At 45.2% G+C, this 16,261-nt stretch overlaps 1 protein-coding gene across 1 annotated transcript in view; it reads left to right on the top strand.

Moving 5' to 3' along the window:
* The window catches only part of gfra4a (GDNF family receptor alpha 4a), a 41,025-nt gene extending 25,056 nt beyond the window's left edge, over positions 1-15,969 (top strand). The window contains exons 2-8 of the mRNA XM_037241593.1: positions 8,375-8,656; positions 9,572-9,652; positions 11,969-12,308; positions 12,491-12,600; positions 13,030-13,164; positions 14,197-14,357; positions 14,578-15,969. Coding sequence (XP_037097488.1) covers positions 8,375-8,656; positions 9,572-9,652; positions 11,969-12,308; positions 12,491-12,600; positions 13,030-13,164; positions 14,197-14,357; positions 14,578-14,745 — 1,277 coding nt within the window. The 3' untranslated portion in view covers positions 14,746-15,969. The remainder of the gene's footprint in view (positions 1-8,374; positions 8,657-9,571; positions 9,653-11,968; positions 12,309-12,490; positions 12,601-13,029; positions 13,165-14,196; positions 14,358-14,577) is intronic.
* The last annotated feature ends 292 nt before the right edge of the window (positions 15,970-16,261 follow it).

Genomic DNA, 16,261 nt, shown 5'->3' with positions numbered 1-16,261 from the left:
ACGGACTGACGCGGCCGCTCTGATCAATGGCGACAAACTAATTAGAGCGCCAGTGATTAAGCCCCTCATCGATTGTTGCACTAAAATGCCGGCGCGCGGCGCGGTTCACGCAATCGCACGCAAAGATCAAAACGTCAGCTGTGAGGCCGCGAGAGACGTCGGGACCCACGTCTCCAAATGTCCCCGCTGTTATCGTCTTCAACGGGGGCATTGCAGTGATTCGGCCATGTGCAATGTGGCAAGTATCGCGTCATTATTGTTTCCCGAACACTATTGATTTTGCTTTCCCACAAATGGGTCCAGAGGTATCACAGTTTCACAGTTCAAAGATCGCTCCACGTTCTGCGCCGCTGCCCTCCATTTTGAAGCCACTTTCTTCCGGATTGTCACTCGTCCACACGGGGCGGCTGATTGAATAGATTCATCAGATTCCCGTTTTACCGAGCGTGTCCTGCCTTTTAATAACGTGTTGCGCTGACTCATGGCTCAATAAAGCAGGGAATCAGGTCACGAGTTCAGCGACCGTCATCCGTAAGCGTGAATGTGTGTGTGTGTGTGGGGGGGGCGTCGGTCTGTGTTGGCCGCTTTCCGGACATTTCAGGGATGTGGAGAATACCTCGCGAATTGGCAGCTGCTGTGAAAAGCGCTTAGCGGCCTGACAAACATGTTTAGCGCGAATGTCGGCGCACCGCGAGTGCTCCATTAAGAGTGACGGCTGCTAATTCACATGAGGATCGCTGCTTCTCCAGACAGCCAAAAATCAATCATGGGAAGAACTTCAATTCAAAGTCATCTGACACACCTAAGATTCTAAATTGGACTCCTGCACATCATTATTCAGTACAACTTGAAATTTTGAATTTCATGGAAATTAATAAGTTAAGGAAAGAGTTAGCGTTAGGGTAACCCCACCCCTATGACCAGTTACATTATTTTGAAATAAAGGACCGGGATTATATGTTCGATCGCTTTGTTCTGGTCAGGTGAGCTGCAATGTGCTAAGTCAGCTCATCATGGCCACATTGGGCTCCTGAAGCATTTGAACCGAGGATAACATATAGAAACAGAACAGAAAGGGCTCAAGGGGTGACCCGTGAGGGACTCCATGACGAATTCAAAACTTTCAATCATCACAAAATAAATCTCTTCCTCTTTGTTTAATCATTAAACAATTCTAAATAACCTCGGGTTGATTTATGTAATAAACCTCAAAGAAAACATTTTTACCCAATTATTTGAATAATTAATGAAATAATTGATCAAATAATGGATCCTAAAAATATACAATACTGTACACCCAAAATAAATAGCAGATAGAACCAAAAATTTCTAATGAGTACCAAAAAAAAATCAATGTGTCTCAAATGCTCTTGGTGGAAAGCGACATGGCGTGGTCTTGGATGCCCTCGATGAATCTCGGCTAGCGTTCCCCGCTTAAGTCATTTGTAGCTGCAGAATTGGGCCAAGCGATGACTTACATGGAGAACATCCTGTTCCACTTAAACACAAAATCACCGCTTGCTGACAAATGACACATACAGTCTTCTCTCCAGTGGCTGGAGAGTAGACACACGTACACACACACAAGAATTCCCCCACCTGCTCAATATTTCATCAGCACCGGTCTCACAATCCATCACACACAAACGACAACACTTAGACGCCGGCTGGCGGCTCTTTGATTTGGACACTGCAAGGCCACATAAGTCGTCCTCTTGAGCTTTATTTGAATAAAGCAAAGCTGGGGGGGGGGGGGACACTCAGCTTTATCCACCTTGTTGCAAACTCAACCTTGACTTTATAAACTTTAAATAATGTTTGACTTTTTTTTAAAATGATTATTATTTCTATGGATTTTTTTCCCTCGCTCCAACCTCACAGATAAGCTGTGATGAAGAATCTGGGCTGTTCTAACCCTTTTTCTCAACATAAATTGAAAACATTTGTCACCCTCGCGGACCTCTGTGGCATCATTTGGATCCACGGCAGCACATGCGTCGTAGGTTAAAGTTGCGCTTGCTTACATTCAGCATCTCGCACTGAATTTGTACTGTGAAAAGCGGCAAAAGAGCAATTGTCCTGTCAGGACAAAAACCTCCACTTCAATTGGAGAAATAGAACATAAACACATTTCCTTTACATAGAAATGGGAACTTAAACGCTTATATTAAATTAGATGTAAATTGATCGTTGTCTGCGTAATTATTGGGTAAAAGGCTGGGCTAAACAGAGATGGAAATATCTATGTTTCCGTCAAAATCAACTTTTCATACATACCAACTGCACATTAAATTCACGAATGTATTTAGTTTTTCACTCGAGTTGAGATTGTGACACGAATGAACATATGTAGGAGTAAAACTGTTTTTTTTGGTCTAGTTTCTGTCACGTAATTAGCACAAAAAACAGGTGGCAACTACAGGGACTGCAGCTAGCAGGTGGCTAGCTGGTGGCTAACAAAGACAAACGACGCGTGTGGGTGGCAATGTTTGCTGTACACCAAACTGTGAGAATAAATTGTGAAATAAAAGTCGTATGCAATATTTACCGGCAACAGGCTGGAAGCTTACAAAGGGCTGCAAGGGGAGCGATTCAGCCCCAGGCTTACTTTACACACACGCACGCACGCACGCACCCACACACACACACCCACACACACACTCACACACTCGAATTAAATTTTCTCTCCTCCCTATTGCCCTGTTTTCAAGTGTATTCAAATAGCTTTGTGCTACCTTCAGGAGGAGACATTTCCTTTTATTTCAATAAGAAGCATATCTTAACAAAGCACATATTATCGACTTGCTTGGATTCCTCAAATACAAGCAGATGACTGGCGTGTGGAGAAGTTAGCAGACGTTTTGTTTTATGCACACCAACTGTGTCTAGCGCTCATTGTTTTATTTCCATTATCGCCACCTATAGGATTGGAGGGAAACTAGTTCCAAAGGAGAGGGTGTCATTTAGTCTCTCTCGCATGTTACTTTTATTCGTGTTCAACCTTTCAATTCTTTTGAAGCTTACTAATGTGTTGGCAAAATTGAGCCACATGCTGCTACACCCTGTTTAAATTGCCATTAAGTCGGCTGGCTGTAATGCTGCCAAGTCCGTTTGAAGCTCTTTGGAGACAGTTTTGGCTGATGTGCTTGCTAGGTACTGTATAACGTGAATATTTGTTGTTTTCAATTCAAGCAAGGAAATGGCGCCAACAGAGACTTTCTCAGTATGCTTGGACACGCAGAGAAGCTTTTTTTTCTCTCTGGCTCGCTCTGCGTACGGAGCCCAGAAATCCACAGACGAATCCGCCGATCGCTTCTGACATCCAAGAGAGAGAGGCCGGACCAGTCGTTTGTGTCCGACTCAGTTTTCCTCTGCTGGGGCCGTTTTGGCTCAGCTTGCCCAATGCTGCCCCCCCCCCCCCCCCCAACACCACCCTCCCCTCGCTCGTTAAAACGACGCCTCCGGCTGCAAAGGCAAGACTGCCAGTGAAACGAATTAATACCCTCCTCTTCCCCCTCCTCCTCCTACTCCTGTAGCGGCATAAGACCTGGACAAAAACGCCCCAACAATGGACAGAACGGCCGCAACGAAGTGTTTCAATTAATTTCAAAGTTTAGTGCTCACGTATTAGGCTAGTCGTCACTTGGTCGATTTTTCTTTCAGCAACTATTTTGATAACCGATTAATCGTTTTGAAACATTGTCGAGATTTAAATTGTCCAAATTCACATCTTCGCATCTTAGCATCTTGACAATAAATATTCTCCAATTTTTGTAGACCCCCATGAAACACAACATATCTTAGATCGGAATATGTTTCAATTTTAAATAAAGTCCAGTTTCAGAATAAAAAGGATGGAAATTAAAGATGATTTTAATTTCACTTTTCAATTCAATTTTGATTCAATGATTCACAAAACTGTTCCGCAAAGAAAGAAATATCAGTTTGAGCCTTGGGCGTGCGATTAATTTAACGAATATGTCAATACGCATTATCATCATACAAAGTGGAGATAAACCTAAAAACCAGCCGAGCGTCGAGGAATCTGCTTGCCCATGTCACCGTCAAACATTGGCCAGAGGCATTGTCAAAGTCAAAGCAACATCAAAGTCTATTTTTATCTCTTGCCAACAACACCCGCTAATTAGCTGCTAATCGCTAATGAATGCAGTGTAGATGTCTGAGCCTCGCGCGGCATCATGATAACTCACTAATGATGCGGAGTTGCGCAGGTTTTATCGGTTAGCCTGTGTCAAGGTTAGCGTGTTCGCTCGTCTAAAACTTTTAACCCCGCTAATTGTCAGCTGACGGACTTATTGCAAGCCCTCCGGCTCCAAAAGCCCACCTTGTCGGAATTTTAATCGGCAGCTTTTTGATGCATTCAATTGACAGGAAAAAAGCTCATTTTCAGGGGAATTAAACACGCGACGAATTGCAGACGGCAGAACGAAATACTAATTCGCACACGCACGGGCGAGCGACAGTCAAAATATCATCTTTGCACCTTTTGTCACCACAAAGTCGTTCAAGATGTTTGACACATGCGTCAAACATCATCCCTCTTTTCCACCTAAATTATTACCCAATTTACATTTGAATAATTGATAAGAATAGCAACCTGAAATGTTTACAAATATCCGTCAAACTGAGCAAGATTGGATGAACACGTCACGCATAGTTACAATGGGCACAGTTTGATCTGTGGTTCAAAATAGATAAACTAAAAGGCTGGAAAATGATTTATTTGCTTTATAACTCAACACTTTACAATGAAAATCAATGCAGGTTTTTTTTTTCAGGTTCTTCTCTGTCATATTTTAACAATTGCCAGAAATGTAACCTGAGATCAACTCAAGCCGATTATTTACAAAAAAAGATCTCAAAAATATTTTGTTGTCAGTCAGAAGCGGGGGTTGGCTTACTGCTGTGTTGGAAATAGACGCTGACACCGGGATGCCGGCGGGTGAGTGCTGGGTAAAAAAAAAAAAAAAAAAAAAATCACAAAGCACATTTTGGCTCAAAGAAGCGTATTCAAACAGGCACGCAAAAGGCAATTGCGCATCCAAATGCACTCAGCCTTTTTATTCTCCAGAAGGAAGGTAAAGTGAAGTCAAGCAGGTTATTCGCAAGGTTTTGACAGATGCAAAAAAACGCATTTCTCTCACCTTTTAGTCCAAATGTTTCTTGTTTACGCTGACTGACTAACTTGCTGAATAATCAAGCAAGTGCGCATTTAAGCACTGTCATGTGTTACCTTGATTCAGCTCTTTCATTCATGTAACTTTATCAATCTAATTAAATGATCAGTAATTCCATTATCTTTGCCGCTTATCCTCACGAGGGTCACGAGCGCCGTGGAGCTCATCCCCGGTGGGAGGACACCAAGAAACGGTTGCCAGCCAAAGACATCATTTTGTGTTTGAGAAGAAATTTGTAATTTTATAATGAAATAGTAGAAATAATGCAGTACAAATAATATTTTGAAGTGAAAATAATATATAATAAATAATAGGCAAATTAATTCTAAAATTATAATCCAATTATCATGAATTCAATCAAGAAATAAGAATACATACTTTTTTGTAAAATATATAATTTTTAAAACACATTTCAAACAAACATTTCAACTAAATTGTTTTTTGATCATGCATGCAAAAGTGGGTTACTTATCCGAAGCTCTGTTCCACGTAAACAATTGCCTGTTTGTAATCTCGACGGTAGCCAGTGTTTATTAGTGTCATATGGAAAATATTGCCAGGGCACGAATCGTATTTTAGTCGAAGAACAAGCGCATGTCAGCTGATGAAAGACTTCCAGTTCGCTAACTTCTTCTTCCACTTATGTCAGTGAAATGATATTGTTGTAATAATGAATGAGCTCCTCATAATAACGATGTCGGAATGCACAGTGCGCTTATCATTTTTTAATCGGCGCTTGCAATATTCGCAGTCATATAAGCGCTTCTTCATTGCTCCCGGGTCAGATTTATTTCCTTCCAAAATATCCTTAATTATCGGGCAATTTCATTTCAACCGCTCCACGACACTAATTGGGAGTCCGCCAGTTACGTCTTTTGTTTTTCTTATCAGCCACTTGTCAAATTTCAGCCTCATAATTGCATCATTTTCCAGAACGGAACAGCACAAAATCAACTTAGAGAGCTTGCAAATCATAAAGGCTCGACTGGTGTTGTGGTGATATTTTCTCCAATATGTCAAGTGAAACAAAATTGGAGAAATGAACTGCCTATATCTTAGCTCGGATTTATTATGATTTTAGTGAGTTTTTATTCCACGTAAGGCAGCTCTCTGTAAGCTAGCTTAATGTGCCTCACCTACGTAATTAACAATAAGTCATTGATAACAATCATACAAAGTTGCTAAGATTCACACGCACCCTCAAAGCTACTGGGTGGGTGGTCATTCAAATAGAAGAGCTTGGCACCGACCAAGTCATCGAGGAATGTGTTGGTTGTTGTTGGTCCGAGCCCAAAGACGTCTTAAGGGTCTCAACAGTGTTTTTCCATTAGTGCGAGTGTGCGCATCTCTGTGGCGACCGCAACCCAACAAAACAACGCAGCTCCCAGCAGAGCCACTGAGTCACCGCGGTTAAAAAGCGCACGCTAATAAGAAAATGCAACAAAGGCATTCTAAACCACTTTGAGCAGTCAGACAACCTTCATTAGCTTAGTGCTAACTAGAATGAAGCTAGTAGCAACAAGAATGGGAGCAAAGAGAAGCCACTTCCTTTGTTGTGCCACTATGTCGTGGCACCGTGAAGGCTAAAGAAAGTTATTTGAAACTAAAAACCTTCCTGGGTGTTGATATGCTGTGTCCACATGCCCTTTGGTTTGTTTCAAGGAGATCAGTCAACATGCCATCAAGATTGGGTGGCACTATAGTCTGCAAGTGCATTCCATTTAATTTTGATGCCAGTCTGAGCTTCAGTATTTATGTGTCTATTAAGAATTTACATGCTTCCCAGCCTTGTAACAGCTTGTTGCACTTAATACATTTTAAAGATTGAACTTTCTGAATGGAAAATTGATGAGAAATATAGCAAGGTACACCCGCAATATGCCTGGTCACAATTGAAGAGGCCCTGATGGACTGAAAGAGCAGAGTTGGGCCAGAGTTGGTCACCGGACCCACCAAAACAGTTTAAGCTGCCCTTCAAAAACAGGACAATTCCATGCAAAGCGTATACGAGGTGACACGATGTGACTCGTTTTGCATGCAAAGCAGCTCTTTCTCCTCAACCATTGTTATTCCGCTGTGGGTGGCGTGAACGACGTGTGTGGGTGGTTGGCAAAACATTCACCAGATTGGGTTTGAAGACGGAAAAAAATCTGCAAGGCAAAGCCTCCTTGAGTCCAGATCACATGTCATGAAGACCACTTTGACTTTGCCACGTGAAATTTGCTCAACGTGTCAATTATGAGTAGAGTCACAAAAATGGCTCACAGGAAGTCAGCCATTTTGATCGGGAGCAGATATCCTGCCTCGCTAGTGCCCTGCAGAATTCTCTTTTCAGTCACTCACCAAAGCCAGTTTCACTTGAATTTTGGTAGGCATGTCCAGACCCACCAAAAAAGTAGTGCTCTAGAAATACACAAAAAGTCTGCCGTTAGTTTTCAACGTTAAGATTATTTGGCGTCATCCTTCAAAAGCGGACTTCATCACCAGCAAAGCTAGTTTTGCCTCACCAAATGAAATTTGGTAAGCATGTCCATAGACCCACACAAATAGTTTCAAGAAGCCAAAACTCAGGAAGTCGGCCATTTTGCTTTGAAGGTGACTTTTGAGGTTGATTGTGGACATTTGCAGGGGTCTTTGAAAAGTAGACAACTCGGATTTCTTCTAATTGTTACCAAGTTGGAACCTCCAAACGAGACAGATGGGCGACGGTAAATGACAAAAGCCTCAAGTTTTTATCCTTGAGCGTTGGCGGCAAAGTTTGTGCATCGCTATTTGTCGGCAAAGGCAAAAAGAATTTCTTGTTGGAAAGTTTGCTTAAAGTTTTCTAACCCCAGGGGAAAAGACAAAAATGATTAATGACGACGAAAGAGGGAAGAGGCTGATGTTATGAATGATAATGACATTTAAAAAAGAAAAAAAAGAGTCAGACAACCTTCGAGCTCAATCACTGTCACCCAAAACCTTAATAAACGTCATCGGCTTCAAGGTTGTGAAATGACCACAAGGAATCCGCAAAGAAAGCCAGTAAGCGTCTTTACTTTTTTTGCTTTGACAAATAACATCAAGTTGCCTCCATATTCATTGTTTTGGAAATCAAGTCATCATTTTGAAATGCGCCAAACACGCACAGACGCTTCGGGAGTATACTGGCTCATGGCGTTGTGATGTCGTTGCAGGTCCCGCATGGGCGTCGGCGGGCGAGGGCAGCTGGGACTGCCTGAGCGCGGGCGACGCCTGCTCCGGGGACGAGGCCTGCAGCCCACGCCTGCGCACCCTGCGCCAGTGCGTGGCCGGCGACGGCAGCGTCAAGCTGGGCCCCGGCGCCCGCAACCAGTGCGAAACGGCCATGACGGCGCTCATGGCCACGCCGCTGAGAGGCTGCCGCTGTAAGCGCGGCATGAAGAAGGAGAAGAACTGCCTCAGCATCTACTGGAGCCTGCAGCAGGCCATACTGCACGGTCAGACCGCAAGCCTCCTTCTCGTGGCTCGCTTAGATGAGACTTGCCTCAGGCGCCCCCCCCTCCCCCTGCACATCAGCACCCTCTCCATTAATGTGTAATTGTTTCCAAGTTTGTTGCTTCCCTTTCATTTATTTTTCGCCATAAAACTTTAATTGTAGAAAAGCCCACTTTGAAAAGGCGAGGATTAATCAATAATTGTTCATTTTCTGCTGACGGCCCAAGGAAATTTCCACAAATGGCCAGTCGCCAAGGTTGGGTGATGGCAAGACAGTTTTTACCTTTGTTTGGGGGGGTAGCAAAAAATGATTGTTGCTGTGGAAATGGCTAAAAGAAGAGGAGGGAGGAAGCGAGGCAAGGGAGGCGATTATTCATAACGTTCCACCCACAGCCATGGCGGCCGCATTCATCAAACGTGCGCCAGCGCAGGAAAACGACTCTCAACAGGATGCGTGAAATGCCCAAGATGACTTTGAAGGCGTGACAAACGACACACTCACACACATTTTGCTTTTGGCTTACCGCTCTGCTGCGGACAAATCGAGAAGACCTCAACTCCTCAGGTAGGAGTCGGGAGGGATTGCTGGCAACAAGTGGCTGTGTCCTACACGTGGCAGCAATCTACCATTATTCTTTCAAATTAGTGCCAGAAGGCAAAGTGTCTAGCTAGGGCTGGGATTTCGAATTCGGCTTTGGGTCAAGAGTTCACGTTTTCAGTTTAGGATTTGAAACTCTGGTTGAGGTCTTCAAAGGTCATCTTGCATGGTGAGGCTTTCCCGCCTGCGCTGATGTCACAGTCGTTGCGCAAAATCTACTTTTTCCTTTGAGCTTCATTTTCACTCTCTCGCAGTTTTTTCTCTGTGGTCGCCGTTGTGTTGCCATAGCGATGTGACCGACGGACTTTCTTTTTTGCAGGCCTGAGACTGGTGGAGGACTTCCCATACGAGCCCGAGGAGAGGGGCTCCGACTACGTGCGCTTGGCCTCCATCGCCGCCGGTGAGTTTTCAGGCCACGCTTGCGCCTCCGGTGTCATCATTTATTCAAAAAAGCAAAACAAGAAAACACACACACGCACACACACATATACACACACACACACACGCACACACACACACACACAAGGCTCACATAAATGACTGCTTTCCTGGAATGTACGTACGAGCGGCGCGATGGACACTTTGTTTGCTCTGATGAGATCATGTGACGTCCATAAGTATTGGGACACGATTGCAATGGCTCAGGAGTATTTACCTCCAAATCAGGTGTAGAAATGAGACAGATTATTGGTGATTAGTCGATCAATTGTGACAGTGCCACTCTTGGGTTGATGAAGCAGTATGTGGCTCAAGGTAACACTCTATTCCTGCTCTCAAGTGGCGACCTGAAATTGTTTGCACTGGAAGGAATGTTCGCTCTTTGTTAGGCGTGTTGTTCACGGCCAAAACATATTTTTCGACCATTTCTTCAGTTTATTAACGCTGGAGCGTCAAAGTAATCATCAAGTTCCGCCACTTGACTAGTGACGCCTTTTGCTAATTAGCCTAATGACTCGTTAAAAACGTCTTTGGTGTGGAACAGCGCTTAGCGACATTAGCGTGAACGATGAATCTAGACAAAGGGTGACGGAACAATGCACACAAATATGCTGAGGAGGCGATGCCAGCAAAATCGCTGACCTCCTGCCGCTATGATTTTATCACACCCAAATAAAACGCAACAGCTTTTTTTTTTCTCCTACGTATGACCTTTACTTCGTGGCTTGATGCAGGTGATTGTGGCAACCATAAACATTCAAACTAAACTCGTGTACAAAGAAAGCTGATTTCACGGGCACATTAGACACATTTTGCAGGAGTAGAAATAAAAGGCACTTGCTAATAAACGAGACAGGACGGTGAGGCAAAGGGCAGCGGTGGGACGTTGCTAGGCAATTTCAGCGGGCCTGCTGTTATTGTTCAACAGCTGCTTTAGATTGGAAAATAAATCTGAATGCTCAAATGAAGCTGCATCTTTCTGACCCCTCAGACGCAGGAAGGGAAAATTCCAGTAGAGTCGCTTAAGCCAATAAAAAATATGGGGGACAAAATTCCTCCCGCTCTACGTTTTAAAGTCGTCGCCAAGCGTAAGAATCTGTGTTGATCCATTTCTGGCATTTTTGTGCAGACGCGGCCTTGGTGGCCGGCTGGGTCTTGGAGAGCCTAGCGAGAGTCCGCCGTACACATTTTGTCAATCGGCTCCTCCTCTGCCAAGTCAGGAGGAAGAAGTGACGGTGCGCGTCGGGTTGTTAGCTGGCTCTCCGTGGCCCATCCATGTTTTATACGACAGCTCCGAGAGCGCCCCGGTGCAGCGGCTGAGGCGGCCGCGGGCACTTTGCACACTAATGAGCGGCGCTATCTGCCATCGTGGCCGGATTGACAAGCGGGTCACTCAGGGCGAGGGGTGAGCGAGGCAGGTCACGCCAGCTGATATTAGCTTACGTAGCAGGGTGGCGCTGGGCACGGAGGTGGGTTGCTAGCTACAGGGCGAGGTCTTGCTTCCCCAAAACATTCTGAAACCACTCAGGCGGTTGTGCCTCGAGGCTAACGATAAGTTGGTCTTTCCTCGTGGCCCAAAAGCAACGACCGCCGGCGTGGCGATCTGTCCTCTTGACCTCTTTGTTGACGCTGTCGCTCATCAGCAGCTGACCGGTGTGTTCTTCCGCCATTTGCGATAAACGTATAAAAAATGACACCATTATTCTCCCGGATAGTACGATATGGCACAGATAGTAAGGCACGATGGTTGGGGGGGGAGTAATTCCAGGCGGGAGCGAGGGAAGAGCCACTTTTCTCTCTGGATTAACCCGGCAGAATGATGTATTCCGCCATTAGAGGTGTCTCTGAAAGGCATGCAGCCCGGCCGCCCACTAGCTCGCGCTGTGCCTGGCGCATGCAACATTTAGCCGCTTTTCATGTTCTATTCATGGCTGAGCACGGCCGTTATGTATAATCAACTTGTTGGCTGACTTTAGCATGCAGAAGGTGAAGAGTGTCAAGTCAACAACATCTGCAGCCGCACACTCGAGTCATTGCTAAACATTGGCTGGGATTTCACCCAGCGCTCTCCAGAGATGAGAGCTTCCCCGCCGCCGTTTCCGTTTCTGTTTGCGACGCTCTTTCAACAGACGACTCTGGCCCCGACATTTTGGCCAAATTTGAAGCACGGATTGTTGACAGACGGCCGATGCGAGATGTGCTGTTTTGTCATTGTGTGCAAGGAAGCCTGGCGGCCAAGTTTGCTGACTCGCTGTCGGTTTCCTCGTCTCCCCGGCAGAGTCGGAAGTGACGACGGTCAACCGCTGCCTGGACGCCGCCAAGGCCTGCAACATCGACGAGACGTGCCAGAAGCTGCGCACCGAATACGTGTCGTCCTGCATCCAGCCATCGGCCCGCTCGGGCCCGTGCAACCGGCCCAAATGCAACAAGGCTCTGCGCAAGTTCTTTGACCGCGTGCCAGCCGACTACACGCACGAGCTGCTCTTCTGCCCGTGCACCGACACAGCCTGCGCCGAGCGCCGCCGCCAGACCGTGGTGCCCGGCTGCTCCTATGAGGACAAGGACAAGCCCGGCTGCCTGGCCCAGCTCAGGCTCTGCAAAGCTGACTACGTCTGCAGGTCATTGGCCATTTTGCCTCTTGAATAGTCCGGCCTCCAAAGCTACTTTTTTAGCAACTTCCTGTAATCCGTATCAGGGAGGGGGTCGACCACCGAGCTCACGCTAATCTTGTTTAACAACAAGGAAGATCCTTGTGGCCTTGGGGAGCCACGACGCTGATGAATTTGTTCTCTTGTCTCAGGTCCCGCTGGGCTCAGTTCCAGTACGACTGCCAGCCCTGGCACGGCAGCTCCAGCGGGTGCAAGCAGGAGAACCACGCGGCGTGTCTGCTGGCCTACACCGGCCTCATTGGTAAGAACACGCGGCAGACGGACGGACGGACGGATGAGTACTGCAAGCGTTTGGCCTAGTTATTACCATATCATCATAGTTTGCGGGCTGACAATATGCCTGCAATATGACAATGTGCTGCTGCCACTTTGTGCTCAACGTGCGAAGAATAAAAGCGAGACGTGTCAAGTCATGGTCTTGACTTATCAAAGCTTTCATTATCGGAGCCCGATGAGGCAAAAGCTTTCCGTGCACGTCAAGCAAAAGAGAAGCGGCGGCGTGTTGCCATCGATCATCCGTCAAACAAAAGACTTAGATCAAAGAATGCCGAGTCAGTAAAACACACCCTGGCGGCAGATGATGTCGGCAATAATGAGCCGTCGCCGCGGATCACACGATGGCTTCTGATGCTCTTTTAATAATTTTACCATATTTCGCCCGTCTGGCCAGGCAGCACCATTACTCCCAACTACCTTGACAACTCCACCTCCAACGTGGGACCTTGGTGCTCCTGCAGTACCGGCGGCCACCAGCGGGAGCAGTGTGCTGGATTCCTGGCCTTCTTCCACGACAATGTCTGCCTCAGTGAGTAAAAAGGAGACAAAGGGACAAAGGAGAGCCAAAAATATGCACATCACCTGATTTTAGTTGGTCCAGTACAAAAAAAATAACATTATCCGCAAGTACTCATTTTGGGCTTTTTTTTCCCTCTAAATGTTAATATTAAAAAACAATTAGGCCTATTCACGTTAATCACAGACCAAAAAAAAAAATCTGAAAACTAGTGCAGCCGCTTGACACTTCGCCGCAAAATTTGGCAGCGTGGGCAGCAGGCGTCCCGGGGGACGTTCATGCCAACGGCGCCCCTCGGCTCCTTTGCTCACTCCAACGCCTTCACTGAAGTGACTTTGATGGCGCGTAATTAGCGTCAATTGGTTCATTAGCCTCAGCCAGAACAACGAATGCTCACTCGTGTGGTCTTTAGTCATTTGCACTGACCGCAGCCCGAGAGTGGCGGCCATTTTAGAGCCTTTGGCCAGATTGAGATTCAATGTTTGTTTTAATGTTTTAAAAACTTTCATTTAATTCACCAAATGAAACATGATCACTTGATAACCTGAATGTTTTGATTCCAATTGATGACTGAAGTCATTCTTGGCAATTGAGTTAAATGAAACGTGGCCATGGAAGGAAAGCGCACACATTTGCTACTTTTAATGACATTTTTGATGTTTGACATTCATCTGTGAAGTTACACATTAAAGTTGACGCCAAGTGAGCTTCTTTTAGTATGATGATGGTGATGACGATGATGGCGAGAGACGAACAGCAACAAGCGGTTCGAACGTTACGTGGAATTTTGCAGCAATTATTCATCTTTTGCTGCAACACACTTAATGAGCGTTTAATGGCCTCCTGGCTTTTTCAACGACGAGCACGCTAAACGACAAGCTCCTCATTCATTTACCTGCAAACTGGGACCTGATGGTAATGCTTGTAAATGGCATTTTGAAAACTTGTAATATGTCAAGAACACGCATCGCTAATCGCCTCAAACTCAACCGGGGTGGGGCTCTCATCAGAATCCGCTAACAAAAGTGCACCTTGTTGTTTCAGAGAAGGCTATGTTGGCTTTCGGCAACAGCTCGGACGTGAAAACGGGCGGCATCGCCCCAAGCCCGGCTGCCGATAGCACGAACGCTCCCCGGGCCACCGGCGTTCCGGATGTCTCCATGGAAACTGCTCAGAACATTCTGAGAGCACATATTCCCACTCAGGTGGGTGACAGCATCAGCATTCTCCGCCTGAAATGACCCCCAAACCCCTAAATCCTAATTAATTCACCCTGATCTCAAATGTAACCCTAAACCTTAGCCTTAACCCTAAACCTACTCCTTAACTCTAAACCCCTTCAGACGTGTAAAATGGAAAAATAATTAAAGTATTGCCTTAATGTGAGCTGTGGGGTATGCGTAACCTTGTGGCTTTGCCTTGAAGGTCAACGGCAATGAGCGCCTTTGGAGCGACTCGAGCGATTCGACGCTAGTGTCGCCCGACCTGTCAGAGCGCGGCGGGGCGGCGCCGCCGGCCCGCCCTCTCCTACCTGCGCTCCCACTAGCCCTCTGCTGGCTCCCGATGACGCCGCTTCTCCTCCACCGCCACTAAAGAGCGGTGCATCGCCTCGCCGCCAGCCAATGCTGACTTTGCACTTTTTGCCCACGACCAGGAAGTGCGCCACAACATTTCCCGCTTTACCATGTGACACACGGAAGAGGACGGTTAATGGAAAAACACTTTTATCAGAAACAATTTATTTTTGTTGTCGTCGTGGAAAGATGATTGACAATGGTTAGCGCCTGTCGCTAAACAGCTCACGTTACGTGTCGTCGTTATTGTCATGTTGCAGAAAAAAAACAAAAAACTATGCGCAACCTTTTGTGGACACTTTTAATGGACAAAAAATGACAAGCGTTTGTGTTTGTGTGGCTGCTATGGATATTTTTTGTGTTCTTGGCGTGCTCGGCCATCCGTCGTTCTCACGTTAAAAAAAACAACATTTTTCTAAGGGCATCTTGGTCCAAAAAGCACAACAGCGCTTCAGGTTGCAAAATAGCAGGAATATTTTTAAATGGAAACTTTCCATGGGAATTAAATGAGAATTGACAAAATTGAAAATCTCAACTAAACGCAACCAGATTTCACACAAACAGTGTCACTGTGAAGTATTTAATATTTATAAGTCAATGACCTTAGTTTGGGCCAATTTTTTGCTTTGTGTTGCAACGCACAATTTGTGCAGTGATCTTAAGTAATAAATAAATAATGGCACAATCAAGGTCCTGTGATGCTCTTGCATGTGGGCAAAGAGAGCAATCTATTTTGCATGGAAAACTAAATGTATGTATTTATTGTATGCCTAAATAAGACATCTTACCATAAAATTGTCTTCAATTCCTACTTAATTCCCATTGAAAATTTCCAATTTGGAAGATTTAAAAATGTACCCAGCTAAAATTCACATGAAAATTTATTGCAAACTTTCTGGAAATTTTACTAGTATAAGTTTCCACCTCTTTGCAGCCCAGAAAGAGTTCTGCCGCTTTCCAGGAGCACACTGAGAAGGGAAAAAAAAAAAAAAAAAGAACATACTCGTTCGTTCGCTTGTTAGCGTCACAAAATGGCCACACTGAAGCTGGAACAAAAGACTATGTTGGCTGTCACATATTTTGGTTTTTGAACATTCAAACAAATGCTGCTGCTGGTTTGAAAGAGATTTAGGTTGCCACGACAACCCCGAGGTGATTGACAGCAGATCAAAAGAAACGTGAAGACTCTCACTCTTGTGTTGTTCAACACTTTCACTCAATAAAAGTCAAATATCCAATGACAGACTGGTGTCACCGTTGTCCAGTGTTATCAATTTGATTTTGTTTGTAATGTTGGAAATTTTTAATGCATATTTTTTGGTAATTGAATTCAAATATTTGTAATTTTTCAAACATTAAGTTTTCTTTTGTTGTTGATTGCATTCATAATATTTATTGCTCTCCCTCGCTCTCTCTCCCTTTCCCTAATAATTCCGCGTCAACTTGTTTCATAAAAAAATGACAAATAGCATTTTTTTTCTTTCATCTTTAATTTCCACACATATAATCATTCCAAAACATTCTCCTCCTTATGT

This window comes from Syngnathus acus, chromosome 22, assembly GCF_901709675.1.
Source record: "Syngnathus acus chromosome 22, fSynAcu1.2, whole genome shotgun sequence".
NCBI classification, from domain to species: domain Eukaryota; kingdom Metazoa; phylum Chordata; class Actinopteri; order Syngnathiformes; family Syngnathidae; genus Syngnathus; species Syngnathus acus.
The sequence above is the reverse complement of the archived record's forward strand: the minus strand, read 5'-3'. Positions and strand labels throughout refer to the sequence as shown.